A 27,438-nucleotide genomic window follows, 5' to 3' on the forward strand; every position below is an offset into this window, starting at 1 on the left:
TTTTCACCCTGTAGCCAATCATTTAACCACAGAAACTCTTCAAGCAATTTCTAACTAGAACAGTAAAAACAAAATTTAAGCTACATTAAAGTGTCTGGAATTTACTTTTAATAATAGAAGTATTCAGTGCTTCAAATAATATTAATATAATGGGAAAATAAACTTCAAAACAGATATATAACCATAGATTTCTTGGCAGCCAACTACCACAATAAATCTCTCGTGAAGCTCTATTTTGTTCATGCATTCCTCGCATTACCAGATCCAGAAAAAAATGTTTAGGATTTAAGATGAAAACTGTTTAGAAGACTGGAAAAAGAGTCAAATATCTCACAGCCATTTATTTCTGCTTCTCAGACAGCCATGGCATTTTAATTTTACTCGAGTGCTTTACTTCTCTCCTTCCCTCTCTCCTTTCCTGCCCACATTTTGGTTGGCATAATCCCTCTTTTGAAAGCACAGATTAACTTAGGAAGTATAAATACATTTAAACTTTTCCATTTCTCATTCTTTCGCCAATATCATTCCTAAGTCTACCATCTTATTAACTCTCTTATGATAAAGTACATACCAGATTTCCAGAATAAAGTCAAAGTTAAGAAAAAGAATGCACATTTTAAATAAATCAACTTGGATATTTTCCAAATTAAGTTCTGTTAAGCCTTAAAAACATCTGAAACTATTCTAGAAGTTGGTCAATCACATGCGAAGCAGTTCTGCTAAGCACAGGCTCAGACATGAGCTCCATTAGGTGCTTTGAAATACAGAATTCCCACAAGTTGTTTCATGTGGCACGAGCAGCTCCATAAACTATGCCAAAAAATATAGCCCATTACTAAATTGCAACTAATTATCATCTTCTGAACACATTCTGAAAGATGATCTGACCTTAAATCCAGATGGGAAAAAAGGAATAATGAATGTGGATATTTTAATCATTTTCTTTGCTATTAAAAGCAAAGTAGACGTGGTTTTGAACACAGCTTGCAAGTGTTTTTGCTCTCCAAAGCAAATGCTTATGTTGAAATTCAACTAATCCAAAGAATAACATTGACTTTGATAATGATGTGAAAGTTTTCATTGGTTTTAGTTTGATAGTATCGAGGCTTTTTTCTGCAACACCAAACATCAACAGGTAGAAATTTAATTACTAATAAGCAAGAATAGAGAATACTGGAAGGAAGAAAATCAGAAAGCAATAAAGAAAACAGAAGCGCTCACATTTCAACAACGCTATTTTTTTCTACTGAATTCCATAAAATCTCTTATCAGTTTTACTCAGGAGAACTCCCTCCTATTCATCAGTACACATCTTGGTAAGGCAGATCTCACTTCAGGGGTTGTGTTGCTCAATGGACACACTTTTAGAAGATCTCAGCAAGAAAAGTCTAAACAACTTGTCTTGTTTGGGTTTTTAGAAAACTACCTTCCCCAAAGTGGTTGGCCATCATCCCAAAACACGAGTTGGTGATTTTATGCGACACACCTACCAGTAGTTGAATCTGTTATGAGAGCCAGCACCAGTGTTCAAGAATTTCTGGTTTCTAATCCCGGATTTCTAATCTAATTCAGGAGTGTTTTAAACCCTGCCACAGCACTAGCTTTAGCCCTTTGTTAGAGAATGCGAAAGAACATAAATTACTGATGTTGAAGAGCACACTGCCTTTATAAGAAAGCTCCAAATCCTTTGAAACCCTGAAACTATTGCTTTAACTACACGATGACTCAAGAGTTATTTACATATTATAAAGACAAGCTGTCAATACCATATCCTCTTGTAGCATTTCTTGCTAGTTTTCTGATAGATTGCCCAGCTGTAGGAGCCAACGGCAACAAAACGCCACCCAAGCATCTACACAAAACAGTGCATATTTCAATAGCAGGCATTAACCATCTAAACACAAGACGTCTTCCCAGCAAAGAACTCGTTGGCATTCAGTGGACAAACCCAAATATTACAGCTTCTACTTATTACCTGTACTTGACTTGATGCGCCTCACACTGATCAAGTCACTTCTGCTCCAAGAGTGTGGGTGGGGGGAGAAGCGCCACGCATCCGTCATCCGCCACCGCCTCCACTACAGGTTACACGGGGTCTGTGTTTTTGAAAATGCCAGGAGTATCAAAGATCAGAGAGTAAAGTAATTTTAGTCATGGGTGACCCGGCATATCTATCTGTAGCAGCAGCAGTTTTTCGGGTTTGGTTGTTTTGTTTGGTTGGCTTCCTTAAATAAGCACCTATTGTTTAAGTTGGCCTCAAATCCCATGAAACATTATATGGTTGACTTGCAGAAGCTTTGACATTTCTCTGTCAATAAAACTACATTTGTTTTTCATTGTTGCACTAAAATACTCTGCTATTTCTAAATCCCAAAACTACTTGCAGTAAGGTATGGCTTTGATTAAATGATCAGCCACGATGTCATATTGCAAGAGCTGTCCCCAACCCTACACCAGATTCCCAAGTTACAGAAGAAAACAAACACACATTTGGCCTCACCATGTGCAAAGAAAGGTCACCTCTGAAAGCCAGCCTGGCCTGTACTCAGCCTTTGCAGAGTTTTGACTGTTTAAGAGTTGGGGGGAAAAGGGAGAACAGAACTGAGCGCCTTATTCTGGATTCGGTTATTACAAAGAGCCAGAATCACTTCTAACAGAGCAAAATTTTCCTATTACAGGTGTACTGGAGAAACATCTTTAGCGTTACAAAGGACACCAATTCCCCCAACATACCTAGTGCTCATGACACACAGTTCTGCTCTAAATGTGACCTTGGAAGACTTCATAGTCCATGGCCAGACCAACCCTTCCAATGGCACCAGTCCCCAAGGCTGGAAGAATCGAGAACTATCAGCAAACTTCACGTTCATTTCTCCAAAGCAAGTGGGGGAAGAAAGTGACTGCAACTGAAGGATTTAAGGGGGAGTGATGTTTTGGTTTTAGTTTGTCTATCAAAAATGTCACGCAGGATGAGCAAGTACAACACAACAAAGCGTTCTGCTTAGACCAGCCTGGTAAACAGCTGGCCATTAACACCGCACACGTGTCAAGCACCGGTTCTTTGATCCTAACCACCTATAAAAATACACGCTGCTTATTCAAACAAAGGAGAAAAGAACAAAACTAAGGGAAAAAAAAAGGATGTAATTTATCATTGTGAATACTCTTTGTCTCCATCTGCTGCTCAGCTAAATCTTTTTGAGAGAAAGATTTCCAGTAGAAATCAGTTTCACCCTAAGCTTAGACATTTATGAACCTTCATTTTTACCTAATTCTTTTGTGAACTGCTTATTCAATATAGTATGCAGATGACCACTTTAGGCTATGCTGCTTATTCAGTTAACCCCCCATGGCCACTTCCATACGTGGGGATCAACAGCATTAAAGCAAATAAGCAGAAATATGGCAAGCCTGGTAAGCCTCAAAGGCAGCAGCAGAAATCTGTACCCCTTCCCTGCAGCCTTTGCTACCTGTACTAATTCCACACAAAAGCAACTTCATGCAGAGAGATCTGCTTGTCAAGTTGCTGGAAAGATTTCAAATTAAAAAAAAAAAAAAAAGACCACCCCTCCCCCCCCCCCCCCCCCAAAAAAAAACCCACATTTGCCTGACTTTCACTGAGGTTGTTTTACAACAGCGTTGATTTATAGAGCCCAGCAACAAATTTCTGCTAAAATACTAATGCTAGATTCAAGTTTCTACCTGCTGTGTTAAAAGACATTCCTAAAGCTTACTAAAACCTGCACTTAAAACACTGAATCATAGGATTGGAAGAAGTTAAAGATGGCATTTTCAGCTAGGTTTCCAAAGGTTACCCAATTCACTTCTTATATACATTTGGATATATGTTGCTCCTTCCACTAATTCCTCTTCGTGATGAAAAATCCTGTTAAAATTGACATTTTGCAATAGAAAACATTTTTGTTATTGACACATAAAGAAACGGAACGTGCAGGTTAAGAAAACTCATGCTAGACATTCAAATATTCCAGTTTCACAAATTATGGAAGATTCTTTGTAGAGAAATTGGACTGTTCAGGCAGCCAGTGATGGGCAAGTCTTTTTCCAGCTAGAGAACATAAACTATAGCTCCTGGGGAAATAATCAGAATATCTGATTAAAAACAGTTACTTGCTGAACTATTTCAGAAGTATTTCACATCAGTTGTTAACACATACAGTCACCTCCACTTCAGATATGCATTCAGTCTGTGTACCGAGTGATTTTATAAAGTAATTACTATACTGGAGACTAATTATCCAGGGGGATTTGCGCAGTCAGTTGTTACGAAACACCTTAGAGAACAGGAGAATAGCTGAAGCTTTTCCAATCTCACTGCCACAGTTTGGAAGCCGTTTCTGCACATCACAGCAACTCTGGCCGATGCTGTGAAATTGCTAAATCATGCAATCCTTGCACTGGCTGCACCAAATCCCCTACGACCTGCATGGGGGACATCACAGAAGAGACAAAGGCTGCTGAAAACAGCTCCGTCCCAGGGCAGGTAGACCACAACGTTTTCTTTCTTAAAAACAAAGAAAAATAAATAAATAAATAAAAACACTAACTAGACATCTCTTTACCTAAGTTTCCCCTATAGGGAAAGGGAAGTAACCAATATGGGCACACTTTCAGACATTACGTTCCATTACTGATCTTTTTCTAGTCACTTTAGAGAAAGTTTTGCCAGGAAAAAAAAAAAAATCTAAGTCTTAGCCCTTCCAAAAGCTAGGTATGAAGTTTTGCCCCCATTAAAGAGAATAGTTAAGTTTCCATTGAGTTGGAGCAGGTCCAGGATGTCACTCTGACTAAATATGTATTTTTCTTTATTTTTCAGCATATACACAAGGAGTTGTTTTTTTTTCCCCTGACTTACGCCCACTCTTCTCCCCCAGCCTCAGAATCTGACCTCACCTTCTGATATTGGAATACAGGACCTCGGGTGCAGTACCAGATGGTGAAGGTATTTTTCCCCGTGACATCTTTACGAGCTTTTGCTCATACGTATTGCTCCATTGTAATTACGAGCTTTGCTTTAACATCATAGAAAGGCAGAAATTTCAGCTACAGGCCACAACTCCATTGAGCGGGGGGCCCAGCACCACGTCCAGGTGGCTTCTGCAGATCTCCAAGGAAGAGGCCTGGTACTCAGAGGGAGCCTCCTGTGTTCGGGGTCTAACTCAAGCTTTGCATCCCGTTCTCACAAGACTGTTTGCAAGCATTCACCAACCCTTTAGACAAAGCTGCTAGACGTATCAGTTAAAACTCAAACACTGCCGATGTTCAGAAGAGGGAGACGATCAGGATACAATGGGGGTTAATCCAGCCACCACATAATTTGAGTTACTCCCCAGGGTGGCTACTTTACCTCAAGCTATGCAAGTTAAATGCATGAATTCAATTTATTTATTTATTTGTAAATAGTACTTCATAATCATGACAACTTCAGGTCACTTTGCTTTTAGGAAAAGGCCTGTCTCCATCTGTCCATGTCTGAAAGTGCCTGTTACTTGACATTCATCTACACAGACGATACCAAAAGGCCAAGTGTAATAGATCGGTAAACCTTTGTGAGCTTTAGCTGAACTGACACAAGCAATGAAAATGAAGATATTGAGGATTAGAAACCTCAAGAAAAGCCCAACAAAATCCCGGTAATGACTTTAACCCACATCGACCCAGCGTTCATGCTCTAATGCCATGCTGCAATGATCCCTGTCTTTTGCTGACAGCTCTGAGAGATGACAGCAGATCAGGCTGAATGCAGCCTGACAACCCCAACCACCTTTTCTCGAAGACGTTATTTGGCTAGTTCCTAGTATTAAGAAAGAAAAACTCACAAAGCTTTTTATTTCAGGTGAGAAACAACGCATAGAGAAAGCAAAGATAACAATCCTTTCTCCAAGTTCCTCTGCAAACATCACAAAACTACCAACAAAAATCATACCTACTAATACCTGCAAACTTGAATGCCAAAATAATATTGGAAGTATTACATTTAAAATACAAACTCTAAGTTATTTTCTTCCAACCATTCAGCTAAACCAGTAAGTTACTTAGAATAGATGCAATATTTTCCAGTCCTCAGACAACAAAAATGCCATAACAAGTGTGATTTTCCTGAGACAGTGATTGGACTTCACCTTGAGGCAGTTGTTCCCACCAGCAGCATTCTGGCACCAGCAAAAATACCATCTACAAGAGCTGTATGAAAGCAAGCAAAAATAAACTAAGTTGTGGTAAACATTACTAAACGAAAAATCTTCTCTAGTAAATCCTTTATTTTTATTCTCGGAAGCCACAATAGGCTTTAAAACAAAGATGCAAGGTGGCTGATGCTGTTCAGGACATAAAAGAACCCAGTAAGAAGAGAGAAACAGACTAAAAGAATGTGATCAGTAGTACTGCAGACGTCCTCCAGTGTCTTTCAGGCTTATTTGAATTTTTTGTTACAGAAGAACATGACTTTAGGAAAAGTCGGAAACTGGAGAAAAACCTATATACAGCCTATAAAAATTCATTGATTGCTATGATCCCATTCCCCAAAATCTCTAAAAATTTTAAGTAAAATTTATTTTATGTACAATAACCAGAAGAGCCTCTTATGAAGAGAATCATAAGACTTCGAGTGCTAACAGTCCATTCCCCAGCTCGCTTCAGGAACTCCAGCAGGAGCACACACCAAAGCCAGATTTGCAGCAGCATGACCTGCCCAGCTCTGGAGTCAGCTAAGAAAATAGGGGAGAAAAGCTCTTCTGGGGGGTAAATGACACCAAAAGCGAGGTACAAAGTGTTTCCTGTGGAAGCACCTTCCACATCCTTGACGCAGGAAGCAGGCTGGCAGACCGGGCTAAGCAGCAGGCCTCTCAGCACCTCGCGACGTCTTCCCTTCCGTAGGAAAAAGAGGAATATTCACCCCTCTTCAAGTCTTGCCTTCTTCTCTTCAAGGCCTACCTAATTGCAAATGCCCTCAGACTGCTTGCAAAGGGAAAAGACAAAATAGAAGTTATTATAGTTTTGTTCTACAGCTGTCTGGTTTTACAAAATAAGGTTGTTCGAGGCGTGCTCTGGGGCAGCAGCAACCCTGCCCCAGGCTCTCCTCAGCCACAAACATCTCTGAGGAGCCACCTACAAAATTCCTGAGGTCGTGCATGACTTCTTCATTCATTTTTGAGGGTTATTTTTGGCAAATTTCTAAGCTACAGCAATACCTAACAATAAATAGCTACGCCCTGGACTTTGGCTACTTTCATTACAAAAGGAAAGCCATCACTTCTTCTGAAGAGAAGTTTCCTCTGAAGAGACTTCTTTAAAAATTGCCTAATACCTACTCAGCTTTTCACAAAGAAGAAATCTTTGAGGATGACGCAAACAGATATTTCAGAAGTCAAACCAGATCACACACTGAATCAGCAAGTGTAGCTACACTCAAAGTATCCAGAGATGAAAACTGGTGAAAATTGTGGGGAGAAGAAAAAAAAAACACTAAAGTTTTCTCTGAGGAATTTTCCCACCAAAGCTGATGATTCCTCTTTATCATCATTAAAATAATCCACACCAGACACAAACCTGCTAAGACGACTTAGAATGCAACAGAATCATCGTTTTTGCAAGGTGTATAGTCCAATAATCAAATATTAGTCATTAAATATGAAAAAAACAGTTGCAAGTCCTGTCCCTTCTTGATAAAGGATCTAAAAATAGTAATGGCCCTTATCTTCTGACATCTTTTGAACATAAAAAGAAGATATTAATTTTACCACCTCATTCCGTAGCTTTGGTTCATGTGTATTTAGGGCATGTCTCAGATCTTCATTTGTCTTTCACTTTTGGCCTGAGGCAATCTCATTCAATACGGAAAAACGTCAAAGTCATAATTGTGTTTGTAAATTTCTTATAAAGCGCATACACTTGGAAATGTTCATTTCTCCAGTATTATAGCAGGAAGAGTACTAACAAGCTACCTCTAATGAGAAATTTAATGTACACAAAGTGTATATTTTTGGTGCTGGTAAAACACAGAATATCTATCAAATGGTTAACAAGTAAATTATTATACATCCCAGTACTACGCAATAAAATTTCCCTTATGATGTTCAAGGAAAAAGCCAAAGACCACTTCATGGAGGAGTACAGGACTGAGAACAGAAATTAAACAAATTTAATTTAATTTTTTTTTAATTAATCACACACACACACACCACCACCATTTTTTTTGAGGTGAGGAAGGGAAAAAATGATTCGAAGAATTATGGACAACTCAGTCTAATCTGATGCTCAGAAAGATACAGGGGGAGGGAGGGAGGGAGGCTGGGGGAACCAACCACTAAAGCCTGAGTTTGTAAGCTTTGAAAGAACAATATATCATTAAACTACTAACACTATTTTCTTACATTAAGGACAAATCATGAAACCATTTCAATTCCCTTCAACTGCATGACTGCAGTAGTGAACACAGACGAGGGACCTCTTTGCCTCACTGGAACTCTTCACGCAGTCCCCCGTGGCATTCTTGTTAACTAAAGAAACAATCGAGATAAAGTAGCCTTGAGATAAAAGATTGTTTAACTACTTGTGTAACTTAAAGCATATACTATGTGCTATTAAAATGTGAGTATGTGTCAAGTGCTGTCATGGGCCTGGCTCTGTACAATTTCAAAAAAATTAAGTGTGGTTACAGTCCACTTGAATTGCATTAAGGCATGAAAAATACTTCGGAAAGCAGGAATAGAATTTACATTAGCATAAACTGACTCTATTTTACTGATGAACTCTAACGACTTGCTGTTGCCAAAAGAGCAATCCTACTTCTCCAGAACCCTCCTCACCCAGTCCCGCACACCTGGCTGGCTGCTGTTTGGGTCTTGCACCCAAACAGATTTAATCAACAAATCTGGCAAATAAAATGATTTCTAAGGGCAAGAATGAGTGTGGAAAAGAAGTCAATTTGGTTGTCACAAAACCCTAAACTGTTTTCTTTTGGGCTGAGTCAGCTCAGCAAGGACGCCACTACATGCCATAGCCAAAGCTGGGGAGCACTGGGAACAAGGCAGAGCTCGGCCCACCTGCAGTCACAAGCTCAGGCTTAACAGAAATGAACCAAAAGAAAAAAAAAGAACATAATACTACACAAAACTGCAAATTGGAGAGTACTCACGAAGAACAGGTTCTAACGAATGAGGAATGCAAAGCAGGATCAGCTAATTACTTCAGAGCACAGAGCAAATACAAGTCAATGTCACAGCCGCGATAAGAACCAGATGACACGTAAGCCACTCCATGCGGCGCTGCTGCTTAGCTGAAACCCCACCTATCGAGCTCTGTAAAAGATCTGTACCTCGAACGAGAGAAGGGACAGAACACAGCAGGAATAAGAGGTTCAAAAAGCACAGCTTACAAACATGCTAAAAAAAAAAGTTCATTGAGGGCAAGGGAAAAAAACACCACAAAAAACACCATTCCAATATGGAAAAAGTTAAAGAAGTAAGACTTCTTTTCTGTATCCATTTGGTCTTAGGAAAGGAAGAAATTGTATTAAACAGCAGGAAAAGCGATTGGCATTTTGAGTTGGAAAGGAACCAGCTATGAGAGAAGAGGAGTAGATTGTCCTAAGAGATGGTGAAAACCGTTTCTGACAAGTGTGAAGAATAGGTTATGTGAACATCCTCACTGCTCAAAGCACAGATAAATTTGAAGTACTGGAAACTCTATTTAAATGTAAGAAAAATATTTTTTTTTTTTACTGGAAGGGTGACCCTGCAGTGCAACGGGCTGCCCAGAGAGGTTGTGCAGTCTGCATTCTTGGAGACATTCAATACCCAACTCGACACGGCCCTGAGAAACCTGCTCTAGGGATCCTTGCTTTGAGTTTAAGGGAAACAATACTTTAAAGGGACTGAACACAAAAAAAGACTTCACAGTGTCATTGATTTAATAATATAGGAAAAAAAATAAATTACTGTTGTACATTAAAAACAGCATTCACCTACAAAAACAAATCACATGGCGTTTCATGTCTCAGCTGTGCAGTCTTCAGTGCCTTGCAAGATGTTACTCTCCACCCAGCTAGCGTGGCTCATAAATTGAATAGCATCAGGTCGTTCCACAGCAGATTAGAAGAAACCCAGATGTTTGCAAAAAAGCCCATAGCAGTGGCCACATGCTTGCCCACATGTTTCCCCAACCTGACCTGAACCAATGTCCCAGCATGACACCAGATGAGCCTGTTGCTGACTGTGCAGCTCAAATGATCCATTGGTTACCAAATCTTGGATTTTTTTTTTTTTTATCATAAGGCAGTAAATTGGAATTTAAAATAAGCAAATTCTTCTTAAGCTTTTCTCCCCAGTTTATTTAATGGCATTATAATTTGTCCATCACACAGACCTAATTTGCATGCAATTTCCACTGGACATGGTATTCTTTACTTTTCAGCCTAAACTGCAGTGAACCTACTAAAACTGCTGAGGGTTTTCGTTTCAGGAGAGGTACAGTAGGACAATAGACACAACACATCCAAAACATTCTCATTAATTATTTTCCCTAAGGATCTGCCATTGTACTTCGATGGGCCAACAGGGTGGCATAAAGCACCTGGAAACTTAATTTTTCTTTTTTTCACATCCATGTCATTAAGCTACCACCAGAAACGTACAAAGCTCATTTAAATATTATGAGGCTGCAGAGGGTGCTCTGACACTGCTTACAGACAATTTCTATTCAATCCCCATATTCCTCAGCAAATCACTCATCAATTTTCCAGCAGTAATTACAATTTGGAAATAATGCCTGAAAATAATTTTGAAGGCAGGTTAAGATTAGGCTTCCCCTAATACCCAGCTTTACCTTCAGAGAAAGGTGATATGAATTACAATTATTATTTTATTTTATTTTTTTTTTTATCCCTAACAGTAGGTATTCAGAGTGGAAATAACATCTGGGAAGACAGCACTTCTCCACGTCACCTTTTTCCTGCACCTAAATGAAATACCTAATTGCTCCACATGGATCTAGTGGAGTGGGGAAAGTGGGCACTCACACATTGAGACACGTGCTGCAATATCATCATCCACATTGCTCCCAAGTTGCTTAGGCAAACAAGCCCCCTACAAGAAGCTTCTGCTGCTTTAAGAGTATAAAAACAAAAACAGCAAAAGCAAAAAAAAAAAAAAAAAAAAAACAGCAAAGCTTTTAGCTCTTTTTGGGACCACCCAACGCCATGATAAAGCACACGCAATGCAGAATGAAGAAACGTGTACAGACAGTACTTTATACTTGGGAAAGAAGAACTTGCATACCCCAGTTATTATTTTTGTACTTATCATTGCAAGAGTTTTACTTGCTAGCTTTCAAGCAAGCGAAGCACAGATTAATTTAATTCTAGCTGAAAGTTTAACAAGAATTTGTACTTCTCCCTTTCCTTACAGTTCTTTGAAATTTCTTATTCCATTAAGTACACAGTGAAAAATGTTACGTTATCTGACAATACTGCTATTTAAATATATTAATTCTGACCCAGCTGATGAAAGGTAAATAAAAGAAAGGTTTTTAAAAGACTTTGAAATTAATTAAAAATGTTCAGTGTAGCTGATCCTTCACGTCACTGGCTCCAAGCCCCAAATTAGCAAATTCTAGGTTTGACAATTCATATAATGAACTTGAAACAGAGTATAGCTATGCCAAATAGACAATGGTGCATTAACTGGATACTTTAGCACCTTCACAATTCCTGTTGAAAAAGGAAATTTAAAGTGTCAGGTCGTTCAAGAATGTGGAAACCCTGCCCTTTCATAGCTCTCTGTTTTGCCTCACTGCTTCTGCAGCTTTGCTTTGTGCCTTTGTCACTGCAAGATTAGCTACATTAACATTTTATACATGGTCTGCACCCTAATGTCACCTAAAAAAAAATTAGGTGGGCCTGTGTTTTATGATAAAGAATCGAATCACCAGTCGAGCTCTGTTAGTTCCATGTGACTTCACCTGGGTTTCAGACTGCTCCCCGCATTACACAATGCAGCATTTTTCGTGCCAAAGGAGGAGCAATAGAATAGGTGCTGTTCGAGCCAGCAACGTAAGTGTTTCTCTCTTTGGATTAGGGTTTCATTTTCCCATTATTTGTATTGTGAATACAGTATCAGACACAAACACAAAAGACTCTGAAGATGCAATTTTGTGGTTGCTACAGGGTAGTTTAAAGACCATGTTGCCACCAAAAGAGGAGATCCTGCTGCTCCCCCCTGGATGAAGCTGACGGGTAACTCTGCAAATTGCTATGAACAAATTACATTAATTTCCAGCTGTGTCAGGAAGTTGATCCAATGCAGAGCAAGGCCACTCCGTTCCTCATGCAGGGCGTAGGGAGATAAGAGAAGCACACGGGCAGCAGCTGAAGGAACAGGGGACCAGCAGCAACTCTGCCCCTTCAGCAGAAGCAGCGCTGTCTTCAGTCAACTTAAAATTCACAAGGGGGACACACAAATATTCTTCATAGGTCACATATTAGGAACACTGGAGAAGATGAGAGAGTAATTCTCCTGTTGCTCTGAAAGATCACTACTGCCCAAATGCATTTCACCACATTTTGACAGTACTTTACCAAAAAAAAGTCATTATAATAGAAAAGTTGCCTAATAACCAGTACGAGGAGGGAGTCATAAACAGCATGCAGTCACAGAGTTAAGCAACCTGACTTGTGATACGGAGTAGCCACGAGATGACTCAAATTCTGGCAAAATAGTGCAGCTAACAGGTTCAAAGCTAGGTTTAGTCATTACTGAGAATGCTTTCATCCAGTCCTGCAAAACCTACATATCCCATAGATGCCAGCATTTAAAAACATTTCTAATTCATACTGTTTTACATACAACATTGATCACATCATCCTTTTTTTTCCCCGCAAACCAAACAAACTATAATGTAAGCAAGATATCCCACCACAATGAGATGGATTTTTGGTACATCGCACTTAGGACTCCTGGGCAGCATTTGGGTTGGAAGACACTCTCCGCACACCCCAAATTACAAAAACGCTTCAGCAGAAGGAAACCCTTTTCCCCCAGCAGCTTTGCATGCCAACACATACCAGTAATTTTACCACAAGGGGGAGATGAGAAAGATGACAGACAGGAGTGACTGAAGGCCTGGGTAGAGAGGCACTGGTTTGAACATGACTAATTAGCAGTTGAGAATCACCATTACCTATCTCCCATATGTTCTCATTTGTAAGCTAGAGTTGGACAGTGAATCCAAACATATGGAAACAGTAAGCTGCACTCCAGTCTTTGGATAGCAAAGTACACACAATCTGGTCTTCTGTTTCAGCTGTAAAACATGACTGCACGGTAACCCTAAAAGGAAAAATAATTTCATATGAAGTAGTGGACATGGAGAAAAATTAAAAAAAAAAAAAAGATAAGAAACACCCAGATTAAGCTTTTCTGGCTAGTTTGGCTATTAGCTTATATGTGGGGGCACTGAAAAACCTTTGCGCCTCTGTCCCCTATTTAAAAGCTAGGAAAAATAATCATTTTTGGCATTTGAAAGAACGCACAGATTATACACAATTTCTGGATCACACACAGCACACAGGCACAGAGAGAACCACAGCGAGAGCCAGAAGCAGCCTCGCAGCATCTCACTGCTTGGCCTGACCAACTGCAAACAACTCCAAGCTTAAGCAAAAAGTGTGCTTAGCTTTCTTACCTTGAAACCAATGCTCCCAGGAAAAAGGTTTATCTATTAAGTCTTCAGGAATACTCATGAAGTATTTGCAGTAATTTGGCAGGGTTCATCTTTTTCAAACAGCTTGAATTAGTATTTATCAGCTAAACGTTCTTTCTAAACTAATTAAAAGCTTTTTAACCAGATCAAGTCAGGTCAATCGAAACAACAGCCTACCTCTGATGTAGGAAACAAAAGCAACTAGACTTCAGTTCACTTGCCTTTACTGTTAACATCAGAATAGCAGGTTAAATACATACACACAGCTATAGGTAGATCTAGATATACACACACTATATCAATAAATTAATAGAACGTTTCTAAAGTAAAAAATTATCCTAATTGTTTATGCAGAAATGTATACGTCGGGACTTTTTGAAGCAGCATTCATTTTGCAAGTTGCAGCCCAAGTCCACATCTGAAAATACTTGAAACTCTTGCTCTCAGCGACACACAGTACTGTCTACCATGAAAGTGCCAGACAGCAGCTCTCCAAGCTACATAGGAGAAGAAGTCTACTGAAAAATAGATAGACTCTAAGGCTGAGACTTCCTTCAAGAAACCAATTGTCAGAAGAGATACTGTAGCTGGTTGAGATAATACACCCTTTAAAATAAGACAAAAAATGGCAGTAGAATGTATGCTATGAAATAAAGATGAATGCCTAACAATAAACCTTGCTTCCTTGCCTTTTCTAGCAAGGAAAATGGAGTACTTCAGTACCTTCCTTCCTACCATCATGACCGCTATCGGGTATATTATGCGCCGCATCTCTAGACTGAAATCATGAGGCAAAAAAAATTTATAGCAAGTCTTCAACTATGGAAAAAAAGAATCCAGGGAGAAGCAGCAGCTTTGTTAGGGAAATAAAACACACAAAAATCCAACATCTGAAAGCAGTCTCCAAATTGAACACATCAGTTCTGAATAAAACACTTGATAGTGATTTAATTATCAAGAAAATATCAACCAAATGACCAATGACACCAGTGAACTCCTATAGGTAAACAATATGCACACAAAATAACCGACCTGCCCTCTTCCAATTATTTGTTACTCATCATGACACTGCGGTCTTATTACAGGCTTTATACAAAAACTGTAAGAGAGCTACAAAGTACACAGGAAGCTCGTACCTTGGAACAATCCCCTAGTACTCTTTAGTCTTCAAAAAGCCCTCCAGCTCTGGCCAAGCTCACCATCAGAAGCATTACATACCAAAGAGAAACAAAGTTTGACAGGGAAAAAATAATGCAAAATGTTCTAACACCTCTTCACCACCACCCAATGGGCCAACAGAGCCTAGGCAAACACAAGAATCTAAGAGACCTCACCAGGGCACCCTGAGTCCCTACAGGACCTACACACACATAAACAAAAGCAGTCACTCTGCTCCAGGATGAGCACGCACCAGTCATCGCCAACGGACTGCAGCAAACCTAATTACCATTTCCATTTAATCTCTTATGCTTCAGTGATGACCTGCAAAACACCTTAAAATACAAAGCCAAATAAATCACAGGTTCAAGATGAGGTTTGCTTTATGGCCCTTAACATTTTCTCCTGCTCCTTATGTCCTATTAACTCTGCCTTACCCTACAAGGGTTTCCATCCATCTTGCACCACAGAATGATGTCTTCTCTATTGCGTCAAGCCATTTTCGTAAGGCTGTCAACTAGATCAGAGACGCTCATCCAGCTCCATAAAAACACTTTACAAAAGCATTAAATAATGCATTCAGAAGTGCAGGTACTCTATGTTTCTCAATCTTGAAAGTTACGTAAAAGCAGGCAGTTCTTTCAAAGGATTTGTAGGGCTTGAGAGGAAACAGTCTGATATGTCCTTATCTGTATGGTAAGAGCACTCAAAGTCCAGCAACTGCACTGATACAGGAAGGTGAAATTTCTGCCAACAGACTGATGCTTCTCTGACTCTCCTTCTACACAGAGGCACTGATATGAGCACCCCTTATCACTTCTAAAAAGATACCTAAGATGACAACCATCCAAAAGCCAACTTTAGATAAACACGGAAGGCTCCTTTCACGCTCAGCTCTGTAACGTCAGTACAGAGCAGAAATGGTAACTTGGATAATCTGATTGTTTTCAACATCTGATGAACTTCAGAATTGCAGGAAACGTCTCCTATGTTAAAAGGTTGACAAAGGAAGGAGAAAATCAGAAGAATGCAAAGTAGAAATGCAGAACACCCTGAGCATCCGGTTAGTTTAGCTTCAACCACCTGTAATTCTCCGAGATCAAAGTGCCAGATGATGGCAGGAATTAAGACATTCCAGCATAAACATCACCCCAATTCAAATTAACCTATGGCCCAACTGAAAATATTAAGCGTGCATTTCGAAAGAGGAGAGTCATCTCCTCCCCTTTTTCCACCCTCAGACTGGTTTTCTTATGTTTTTATTCTGAGCACTTTCTTCTACACTGTTCACCTCTCTCCCCTTCAGTGTCTTTCCCCCGGTAGCTCTCCGTCCCTGCATTCACCCAGCGCACAGTGCATGGAACTGACACGATGCTCGCTGTTACGTTATTCATTCTGAACAGCCATCAAGCATGGCTAAAGATCCTGCGAGAGAAAAGAAAAATGATCTTGTGCCCTATAAAGACGGGGTAAAGTAGGGGCAGTCCTTATATGACATTCTCAGCTTCCCTTGCAGTGCAATGTTATAGATAATCACAGCCTTGCTGCAGAATCCTATTTCCTTTGATAACCCAGTTCCTGTTGATCAGCTCTTCAGGGAATCTTGATCCTAAACAACATCAAAAGCATCAATACTCTAGGGAGGAGAAGATGGTGAATAGAGAGGAATAGGAGAAAGCAGAACCACCAACAGGATGAGGACAGTCAAGAAGAATACCCAGGTCAGAGGCCTGAGGAAGTACTGCAAAAGGGTCACTGCCCACTGGGAAACAAGAAGGAAAATCCTACAAGCTGCAGGGGAGAACAGAAATACACGGACAGAATGCAGCATGTCTGACTCACACCATCAAAATACATAAAAAAGAGCAAGACTCTCTGGTTTTAACAGCAAGGAGCACTCAGACAGGAAGGCTGCATCTTTGTTGTCCAAACACACAACCCCCCTAAAGCTCACCCGTTCCTACATCCTAAATCTACAGCTCTGCGAAGTGTATTACAACTTGTGTCACTCGCCTGTTTCCAAACAGCAGGCTTGGATGCTGCCATAAAAAAGAAAACCAAATCCTACCGCACAGCACTGCCTGTCACGGGGGGCTGAGAGCTTGGCGTTAGCTGGCTGGGGACAGCTTCAGTTCATGGGGCTCGGCAGCTTCACCTTGTCTGCAGAGCAGCAGTTCTTGTCCAAAAGACAAGCAGAGAGCATGTGACCATTAAACCAGCTTGTAATTTTAGATACACTGGAATATTTTGTACTTGCAAGATGAAAAAAAAGACTCATCTGAGAACAGGTAAGGCAGACTCCAACGAAGCAGCATCCTCCAGTAAAACAACTGAGCCTCAGAAACTTGCTTTTTCGGATGCGTAGTGAAGGCTGGTCAGTCTTCAGACATGAGTCAAACGTACCTACGCGGCTTCCAATTCATTTATTTTTAACATCGGTATATAAAAATAGCTTTACTGAATGCATTTTTAAATGAACATTGCTAACAGAACTGCCAAGACAGTAGATCATAACTATTAAAACAGCTAAATGAAGCATGTCAAAGGTATTTGCACTGCTAATTTTTTAGTTAGCTCAGTAAGAAAATATTCTTTGGGCACCCTCAACTACCAGAGCTTAAATACTGTGGTCAACGCAGACATTCTTTTTGTATTGTGATTCTTCTAAACAACATAGAAGAGCACAATGTGTTCTTTAAGAAGTTTTTTCTAAGTTCTGGTAACGATCGTGGGGGGGACATGAGAGGGAGTCGAAAGATCCAAATCAAGTTTCCAAGGGAAAGAGCAAAGGGAGTCTGCAGGACAAGGGACACACTGGCTCACACTGATGGATGCTGGAAAACACTCACCTCACTAGAGGGAAACTGGGCTTTAAGCACTGAGTAGCCAGGAGTCATAATGGAGGCCAGAAGTATAAATGGATTGAAAAACAATTAGACAGTTTAAGGAAAAATGTTCCCAAGCTATTGAATTATATGGGCACAATCTGCAGCTCAGCACACTCCTGAAAACGCAGACTGCCGTAAGTTCAAAAGAAAGCCCGGGGGAAATATCACTTCCTATTCCTCTCATCTTTTTTCCCCTAGGCGTCTGTTACGGGATGCAGCGAACGAGAACCACCAGACATGACACCAGGCTAGATGGACTTCCACTCTGACATACCGTGACTCTGCTCACAGTAATCTACGTCCAAAAAGTCACTTTGCAAGGTGCACGCATTGCTCCCACGTCAGGGTAACTAAGAACAGCCAAGCAATTCCCTTAATAGACAACTGCAACAGCTGCCCAGTTGACTTTTGCAGGTAAACCAAGGCCAAGAAACAACAGGACTTGGAATTACCTTAAGTCAGCTGCAGAGCCACAGTGAGCAGCAAAGAATCACTGGTTTCCACACGTGTGTTCAAACCACTAGATGGTGCTTCTAAAATAAAGCACGTCAGCACACAGAACTCTGAAGCTATGTCTGTGGATGTGTAAGTTGCCTTCCTCTGGATTTTTATCAATATTGCTGATGAATGCGGTTCGATAGCTGCAGCCTCTGATCAGACAGCAGCAACAAGAATAATTAAGCGGGTAATTGAGGTCTCCCCAAATAAGAAAGATTCCTAAATTTTGTCTTTGAAAGTAGTAAGATGTTAATAAAAATATAGTACTAAATACCAGGTTTTGTTCACAAACAGCAGCGCCCAAAAGACTTTGATTACTGTACGGCACCAGTAAAAAGAAATTTTAGGCTACAAATGCAATTTACCTCTTCCTTCACTCTTCATTCAAGTAGTTTTCTTAAGACACTTTTCCCACGACTGAACTCGCTCTAGTTCTCTCCTGTGAAGACTAAACACTTCACTTTTAAGATGTGGGAATTATAGCTAAAATAAGATAGTGCTTTCTTCCTATCACTCTGTAAATTGATCCTTCCTTTTCCTTTCTCTCACCCCAAACTAGCCTCAATAGTTGCTTGGCTATTCCAGTAGCTTCATCCTTTTTCATTTCTCACCATTTCAGTCCATCAAAGCGCTACTTAAAATAATCCTTCCTCTTCCTACATCTCATTCTACTGACTCAATTTTAAAAGTGTTCTTCACAGTGTGTTAAGCACGTATTCGAGAGTAATTTTTACTATCTTCTGTTCCTCTAAAGTTCATACTTTGATTCATCATCTTCTGTATACAGCTTTTTTTTCCTAAAAAAAAAAAAAAATCCTACGAGCATTTTCCTCTTCTTTTCCAAAAAAATAAAAAACAAAAAAATCAGTCTTGGCTATTTTCTATTTATTTCCCATCCTTTAATGCTTTGAGTCAGCTCTGCCACAAAGCAACACTGACAACACAACCAAGCAAGATTACATTGTTACGTGCAGGTTTGAGTGTTCAGTTTTTACCTGCTTTTTAAGGATACATACATATATATAAACAAAAACAAACAAAAACACTTATCCTTACGCAAGGTAGTGCAGAAGCTCCTAGAGGTCACTAGATTAATATTTTGCCATTGGCTCTCACTTTTCTACATTAGGGGATTACTCTTTATCCCCTAGGAACGTTCTCTCTTTCTCTTACTTGCATGGAATCTTCTTCCAAGATGCTCATTTACTAGCTCCTGTTTTAAAGCCTTGTTTTAAATTAGCATATCTATGTTTTATTCTAAGTCCTTCAATAAATATTATGAAAAGCATTATTGCTACCTAGGGCTTACTTTCTCAAAACATAGCTTAGTAAGAAGACCCTTAAAAAGTTAGAGAAAGGTACTATGCACAGACACGAAAACTAGCTTTCTCCCAGTACCAGCCATTCCATGCGTCCCTAGATGTTATTTCACAGAAACACGTTAACAGAAAGCGACAATCTCGTGTCCTGAAAATGCATCTGCTAATCCAGCTACAGAAAGCAACGATCAGCTTGAAGAAAACCCAAAGAAATTCAGATTCGTAGATGTAAATCACCAACTAATATTTTAAATAAAGAAAAATAAACATCCATTGAAGATGTTCCAGTCTTTTATGCTAAGCAGATTAAAAACATCTTTAAGTTGTGGTTAGAGAGATTATTTTTTCCCATGTCAAATACTGAACAGTTCTTTCAAAATATCAATAAAATGGATCTCAATTCAAAACATCGACCCCGGTGAGCTCTTATCTGCTCCTTTTCCAAGCTATTCTTGGAACTTCAGCAGCGGCGTTCATAGAAGTTATTCGGAATACTTTGGGCATCAAAAGCATTTCTGAACTGTACAAAACCAGTCAGTTCCCATACTTCTGTGGGATGCTCAGGTCTGCCCGGGAGCAGGCTCTGACCTAGCACCTGTGGAATGTTCCGACAGCAAAAGGTACAAGATAAGAAGCTCCCTGGAGTGACAGGAAATATTTCTGGTCTATCCCTGCATACGCACAAATATTTTGATTTAGAAGGAATCATCCTTTTTCTGCGCATGGTAGCAGAGCCAAAGAGGCAGTGGGATGCCTGCAGCGCCCTGAGGAGGTCAAACCGTACAGCCGTCGTTCCACCAACGCGAAAGCACACAAAAATCTCAGCCACCATCGATGCAGCACAGGAGGCTGGAAACCGAGCCCCATCTCTCTGCTCTGCTTCTAATGCATCAGCTAAAACTCTGCCTCTTGCCAGCCGTGCAGACCCCATCGCTGCCGTTTATTTCTCTCTGTGGGTACCTCCACCGCCCTGCTTACTGACGTCCAGGTATGCCAGCACACCTGAAGAGCCGGGGCAGGGCCAGAAGGCAGAGTGCTGGCTGCGTAAGGACGTAGGAAAGCCGTGCTGCTCTCGTGACACGCTCCCAACATTAGTCAGGACTTTCCACTTCCCTACACCCACATTTTCTCTCACATCCTTGCCATGTTCAAACAGATGCAGCAGTTCTGAAGTAAATGTCTCTCCCTAGATGCAGGTCCCTGCCTCTTACAGTAACTTGGCAATTATCCTGACGGCTTTGTAATTCAATCGTGTTGAGTAATACCTCTCTGTTCCATTTCTCAGTCTCAGCCATGTACAAATATGAGCATCTATTCAGGTGCCTGGCCGGACTGCGCTGTGAACCCGCTGCTCTCCTGTTCCCTCCCAGCCCCATTCCCCTGCTGCCTTCACAATCAGTTCTGGATGCGATCAAAGCAGCAGCCAAACACCCCACACCTGCAAAAAAAAGCTGCCACGCAGAAGTCCTGTTACACCGTACTGGTATCTGGAAAGCCTCAAAAGAAGCAGTCTCCATCATCAGTTCAATATTGTTACTGCCCATAAAACACACCTGGCGCCTGCAGGACCTAACAGAAGATTATAACTACGTAACATAAGCAGCGATAAGCCCCCACCAGAATAAAAATCCAAGAAGGAATCAACTTCAAACCAGACTATGTTCCAAACCGTTTCAGAACAGACTGTGGAACCCACCAGCGTTACTGGAAGGAATCCTAAGAACCCTCTGGTCAAACTGGACAGCAAGGAGAACAACCAGGAAAGCGACGCTCCCTACGTGTGAACGCCTCCGCCTTACTTTCCACCAAAAACAAACAAACAACCGTGCAAACTTCTGTATATTCATCTCAACATTATCCATAACAAGTCAATGGACAAATCAGAGCAAATGCTTGCTCCTGAAGGAACAGGTCGTCACGTTACTACGCTCTCCAGCGCCCCATTTTGAAGACGAGCACAGAAAGCGATGCAGCGAGCTTCCGAAACCAACCCGAGCTGTTTGCCAAGTCCCCCAGCTGTTCCTCCGTGGTTCCTTCGGCGCAGCCCGGACACGACGCTGCTGTCACAGCGCTGCCGGGAGGCTTTGGGAGGGCTGGTGCCATGCGACGGGTGTGCAAAGGTCCCGGCCCCGCTGATCAGCCCCACGGAGAGATAAGCCCCACGGACAGATAAGCACGCACCGTTTGATGCGCCCCTTGAAATTGCATATTAATAAAGTGGGGTTTATCAGGAAAAAAAAAAAAAGAGATCGGATCTCTATTAGGAAGACAATTAGAGGGAAGGCTAATTGGTTTTGATAAAGAAAAGGTGACAAAAGCTGCATTTGCGATTTCTTCTGCTTCTTTTATTCATTGCAAGTTCCGTGCTTCTTTTTACTCGTTAGAAGTTCATCGATATGAAAGAAAGGACAAAGTTTACCGGGAACACAACTGAAGTTTCTCGGGCTCTCCCTGCAACCCCTCGCTGCCCGCTCAGCTCCTCAGAGCTCCTCACGGCGCTCCCAGCTCCTCCGCCCCTGAATTACCTCCCTTTCGGGTCGCAGCAGCCACGCCAGACGAGCAGCCTTCTCCCACACACGCCGGCCGGGGTTCCGACCGCAGAAAAAAGGAAAACCTCAACTTTTCCCCTAAAGCCACGCTTCAACTTTCTGTCCGTGCGCGCCAGGCGCCCCCCCCCACGCGGGCTGTGCCCTCCGGGGGCCGCGGGAGCCGGGCTCGGCTCCGCCGCCCGAAGCCCGGCCGGCAGCAGGAGGGTGCCGGGGACGAGGGGGGGGGGGGGAGACAGAGGGGGGCCGGGTGCTCGCGACAGCGCTGTCGCGATAGCGGCGCGACAGCAGGAGGCTGTGCGCTGCCTCAGGCGCGCGGCTCGGAGGAAGAGGAGGATGGAGAGGAGGAAGGAGAGGAGGGAGAGGAGGATGAGGAGGAAGGGCAGAAGAGGAGGAAGGGCAGACAGCCCGAGGCGCCGCCGTGCTTTGTCATCCCGCCGCCCCCCGCAGCCCCCCGAGCCGCTCACCTTGGGTTTGTAGAGCCACTTTCGGAACCTGTTCATCATCACCGCCACCGCCCGGGGCTGCTCGGGGGGAGCTGGCCGGGAAGCTCCGGGACGCTCCGGGAGGCAGCGCTGTGCTGCTGCTGGCGGCTGTGGTGGCGCCGGTGGCCGCGGGCTGCCCTCAGCGCAGGGACCGCCCGGCGCCGCCGCCGGCTCCGCGCCTCACTGACAGCCCCCGCGGCCGCCCGCCCGGCAGCGGCGCCCCGGCCCCGCTCTGCGCATGCGCGGGGGGCCGGCCCCCGCTCTCGCTCGCTCTCTCTCCCTCAGGCCCCGCCGCCAATCGCAAGGCGGCGGGAGGAGGGCTCGCCCCGCCCACTCCGCCGCTCATTTGCGTAACGGGAGATGAGGGGGAACTACATGTCCCGGCATGCCGCGCAGGGCTGCTGGGGTGCGGTGGGATGCGCCGCTGCGCGGTGTGTGCTGGGGCTTGTAGTCTCCTCGCCCCCAGATGGTGAACCTCGCCGGTTCTGGACAACAAACCTCTGCACCCGACAGGCAGCCCTACCTAAGTCCGTGCTGATTAATTTCTAGCCGCTCCTGACCGAAAAAATGGAGAAGCGGCGTATCGAGCTGCTCGGCAACGGCGGCAAACAATCGCCGCCATCTTTTCTCCCATCCCAGTAGTTCTTTGCCCCCGCCGCGCCCATTGTGCAATACGAAAGCGACCGCGCGGGAGAACTACAACTCCCAGCAGGCCCCGCGGCCCTTAGCAACCGCGGCGGGTCGGGTCGGGCCGGGCCTTGCCGGGCCGTGGCGGCCTCAGCGGGCTCGGAACGGGCGGAGGGAGCGCGGGGCCGCCCCGGGAGCGGCGCCGAGCCAGGTACGGGAGCGGGCAGCGCCGGGCCGAGGGGCCGCCCGCGCCCCGCCGGCACCTCAGGGCGCCCCGCGGCCTCCCCGGCGGCCGGGGAACTCCAAATCCAGCCACGAAACAGAAGACCGAGAGGGGAACTGATCGGCCCGTGTCATATCGTGACAAGGCTGTCGGGATTGGCTCCCGGTTTTCTTCCGCTGCTGGGGTTTGGGTCGAGTATCGCCAAGCCTCGGTGTCCTTTGGCTCAGCTGGCTGGGGAGGGAGCGTAAAGCTTCCTTGCTGAAGGGTTTGGGCAGCGATTCCCTGGTCATAAAGTTCCACAAGGTATTGAGTGCCAAAAATACGGTGTGAAATAAAACGCTTGTAGTGGACAAAATGGTGAAATGTGTGAAAATTAAAAAAGAGTAGGAGCTCTTTAGCCGGTCAGCACGGATGTGCTCCATCCGAGGCTTTGCTGCCTTGAAGGAAAGAGGAAAGAGGACAGAGGAGCAGTGCCCAGGCTCTGCCTCGCTCAGAGGGCAGGCGGTGGTGTGGCAGGGTTGGACGCGGTGCTTAGGGACATGGTTTGGTGGGTGACAGTGGTGGTAGGGCGATGGTTGGACCAGATCGTCTTGGAGGGCTTTTCCAACCTTAATGATTCTGTGATTCTAAATTCCAGAATAAATGAGACCAGCAGGGTGTGACCCCGGAGGCAACTGCACCCTGTGTTCGGTGGCTCTCTTGCTAGCACACGTGAGGAGAACGCCTATGCCATTCTGAGCCGCTTGAGCTGAGTGAATTTTGCAGGGGGACTGAGTTCAGTCCCCCCCAAAGCACTGCTTTCATCAGGGGAAATGTGATCTCAGGCTTTCTAGGCTAGGAATGCAGGAACGAACGTGAAACTTGAAGGCCTCTCTCATGCCATTGAAACAAGTCCTTACAATTGTGGTTGGTCTTACCATATGTAATTGCTTTCAAAATATCTCCAAGCTCTGCCATAAAATAAGGCTAAGTCAGGTTCTTAATTCCTTTAACTGAACTTCTACATCTGGTAAAGGAAGAAGCTGTATACCATTTCGTGTGCAATGATTCTGTATCATTTTTATACACAGGAATTAGTATTTTCTCCTAAATAACTGTATGGCAATAAGGGTGCACTCCATAACACTATGGATTTTATTTTTGGTGCATACGTTTTAAAATAATGTTGATGATTTTAAAATAATCAACAAAAATAAAATAAAAAAGCAGCAGTTTGTTTAAACACAGTCACAGGCGAAGAACCCCTGTATGTCCCGAGTTCTCAAGGTGTGTATATCCTAGTTTTCATATTCCATTTTTTTTCTTTAATGACTGTTTTTTTTTGGTGGGGAGGGAAAAGAGGGAATGTTGGCATGTACAGAGCACAGGAACTCAAACAGATTTCTACTGTGCCAGAAGAAAAAATATTTGTCACAGGGAGGGCTGTTGGAGCCTGAATTATGATTCAGTCTGAATGAGTACAGAGGTATTTTTCTCGCCCTTATCCGAAATTCCTTGTGAGTGTAAGAACCTTGGCAGGTACAGAGAAACAGATCATGTTCCGCAGAGGAGGGGAGAAATGGTGATTCCCCCGATGACAGAGGCACTGTAGCACCTCTTCTTTGCTTGTCCTCACTTGTCATGGTCCAGCCCTGTCTTGCTGGTCTTTTTTTTCTTTTATTTGGACATTTTATCTTCATCATACTAGGTAACTAAATGTCTATATTGCACAAAACACCTTTTTTAAGCATCTTGTCGTTAGTAATTAAAAGAGTTGTTTAGGCAATTATAATTACATTTGATAGTGCTGAAAGGCAGGGTATAAAAACACTGTATCGGAAAATGTTACAACATCCTTTTACAACAAGAAATGAATTATCTTTACCATAGTAGGAATGAATCATCTTGATCAAGCTTTCTTCTGCAACAGCAGAATATAATGATATATAAAATGGAAGAACAATTTTCAGAAATATTTTTTTCACCATGTAAAATGACTTCTGTGCTCATTTTTTTCCCCATTGCTAAACTGGATGCCTGACTTTCAGCCCTGCTCATTACTGTCATTGGTCTTTAATACACAGCAACATGCCCGTGTGTGTAAACAAATGAATTACAGTTCCTGTCATGTGAACATTAAAGCATAGGTAGCCGGAACTGTGGACTCACACGTATGATTAAGACATCATTAGAGGTGGATATAATCCCTTCATTTCACAAAGCATCAAGCGTTAAATGTGCCCAGCTGCTGTGCCCTGGAAAACTTTGGCAGTGGCCTAGGCTACCGACGTGCTGTGATCGCTGCCTGCTGACCAACACTGTCTCATTGCTTCCTTATATTCCTCATATCTCTGCTCCTGTTCTTTTTTTTTTTTTTTTTTACCCTTTCTTTCGTTCTTTCTTGAAAAATAGACTGCTAGTAATAACACATAATAAGGTTTAAGACTAAAATTCTGTATTCACTTGCATCTCACTGAGAGGATCAATGTATTAAGTAGGACCTGTATAGCACACATACAAAAATTAATGCTTTTCTCTAGTATTATCTTTAATTAAATTTTGTCAAATAACCTGATGCAGAAATCATTTAAAGTATTGCCCTAACGATCTTATAAGATATTTGCAGAATAAGAAGTATGTAATTATGTCTTGTATTTTACTGATGTTTCTTTTGTTTCTAGTGTTCTCATTTCTGCTGCTCTGAATAACCATGGTTTTGAAAGCTTGACCTAAATGTTCTCTTGTACATTACTGCAGTGTAGCTTCTCTATGAGCCTATCAACATACATTACACTACAACTGAAGCAGGCATGAAAAATTAATGATTTACTATATTTATAGGATTCTCCATGGTGAAGATGGTCAGCCATGGAAAACATATTGCAATAATAGTCCAACAGCTTAACAAATTTAACCCAGAAAATCAGAGCGTGGAGGATTTCTTGAATGAATCAGCTAAGACGTTGCAGGTATATTCAGTTTCAGTTCATCTTACGTTGCTTACAATGTTTTAGTAGATGATTTTAAATATGAGGATATCTATTTTCTAACATGCTGTTGTAACTTTCATAGATTTATCTTACAGTGCCAACATTTTTGATTCAGGAGTAAGTCCAAGTTTCTTTTGGTTATCACCAGAAAACAAGGAAGCAAAGATCAGAGGGGCTGCGTAACTGCTTGAGTAGCAACAAAAGATGGGGGAAGCAGCAACCTACTAAAATGGATCTGACGGTGACAGGGAAAGTTTCTCCCCCCCTTCTAAGCTGTTTTGTAGTTTTCTTTCTTTCATCTTTTCTCCTTCTAAATGAAAGTTCTTGCCAGCACCACCTGTTTGTATACACAAATGCAGTTCAGAAGCTGACTCACAGGATCAGGTATTCCTGCTTTGAGCACATGACTGCCAGAACAGTGGGATGGAAGGCAAGTGGCAGTAAATTAACCACCTGCTTTTAATCTAATACTGCAAGTAACCAGAACAAGATTCAACAGTGTGTAGCTATACCAGCTGAAGCAGTTCCCATCCTTTCCTCACCATGTTCATTCATCTTCTCCCATCTCTGTCCTTAGTGCACCCCTGACTTCTGCTGATGCAGCTGGTGGATTGGCTCAGCTGTAGGAAATCACTAAGAAAAGACAGTGATATTGTTTAGGCTGCTGTTGTTTGTGCATGCTGTGTATTATCAAACTGCATTGTCAGAGCCCTAATTCCACATTGCCACGTTGTAGCTCAAGTACTCATCGCCACTTCTGACAATAAGGTCTAAAATATTGCTACTCCGATTAGTTAATCTTTTATGTTTATTTTGCATAAACATAACTGCTCACAAGAATATAAAACTTCAGAGGTCTGATATGGACATCACAGGCTGAGGCAGTGATGCACATTCCTTGGGTATTTACTTTCTTAAACAATTTCTACTCAGGCCTCTAGTTTCTGCCACTGCCTTCCTGCTTTGTAGTGCTGGCATAACTCTTTATGCATTCATATGCTGAATT

At 42.4% G+C, this 27,438-nt stretch overlaps 2 protein-coding genes across 8 annotated transcripts in view; one reads left to right on the plus strand and one right to left on the minus strand.

The window, feature by feature from the left end:
* Positions 1 to 23,291, minus strand: part of ZFYVE28 (zinc finger FYVE-type containing 28) — a 148,285-nt gene extending 124,994 nt beyond the window's left edge. For 2 of the 5 annotated variants that reach the window (XM_048045614.2, XM_048081573.2), the window contains exon 1: positions 22,596 to 22,852. In XM_048045614.2, coding sequence (XP_047901571.2) covers positions 22,596 to 22,634 — 39 coding nt within the window. In that variant the 5' untranslated portion in view covers positions 22,635 to 22,852. Of the gene's footprint in view, positions 1 to 22,595; positions 22,853 to 23,136 lie in introns of those variants that run through there. The other 3 variants (XM_048045608.2, XM_048081566.2, XM_066996507.1) reach the window with 2 other exon arrangements.
* A 28-nt stretch (positions 23,292 to 23,319) lies between these two features.
* CFAP99 (cilia and flagella associated protein 99) overlaps positions 23,320 to 27,438 on the plus strand; it is a 57,752-nt gene continuing 53,633 nt past the window's right edge. Inside the window, exons 1-2 of one of the 3 annotated variants that reach the window (XM_048045634.2) lie at positions 23,320 to 23,451; positions 26,284 to 26,411. In XM_048045634.2, the coding sequence (XP_047901591.2) occupies positions 26,292 to 26,411 (120 nt within the window). In that variant the 5' untranslated portion in view covers positions 23,320 to 23,451; positions 26,284 to 26,291. Of the gene's footprint in view, positions 23,452 to 23,502; positions 23,767 to 24,103; positions 24,730 to 26,283; positions 26,412 to 27,438 lie in introns of those variants that run through there. The other 2 variants (XM_013178629.3, XM_013178630.3) reach the window with 2 other exon arrangements.

The sequence above is a fragment of the Anser cygnoides genome, chromosome 4 (genome assembly GCF_040182565.1).
Source record: "Anser cygnoides isolate HZ-2024a breed goose chromosome 4, Taihu_goose_T2T_genome, whole genome shotgun sequence".
Lineage (NCBI taxonomy): Eukaryota > Metazoa > Chordata > Aves > Anseriformes > Anatidae > Anser > Anser cygnoides.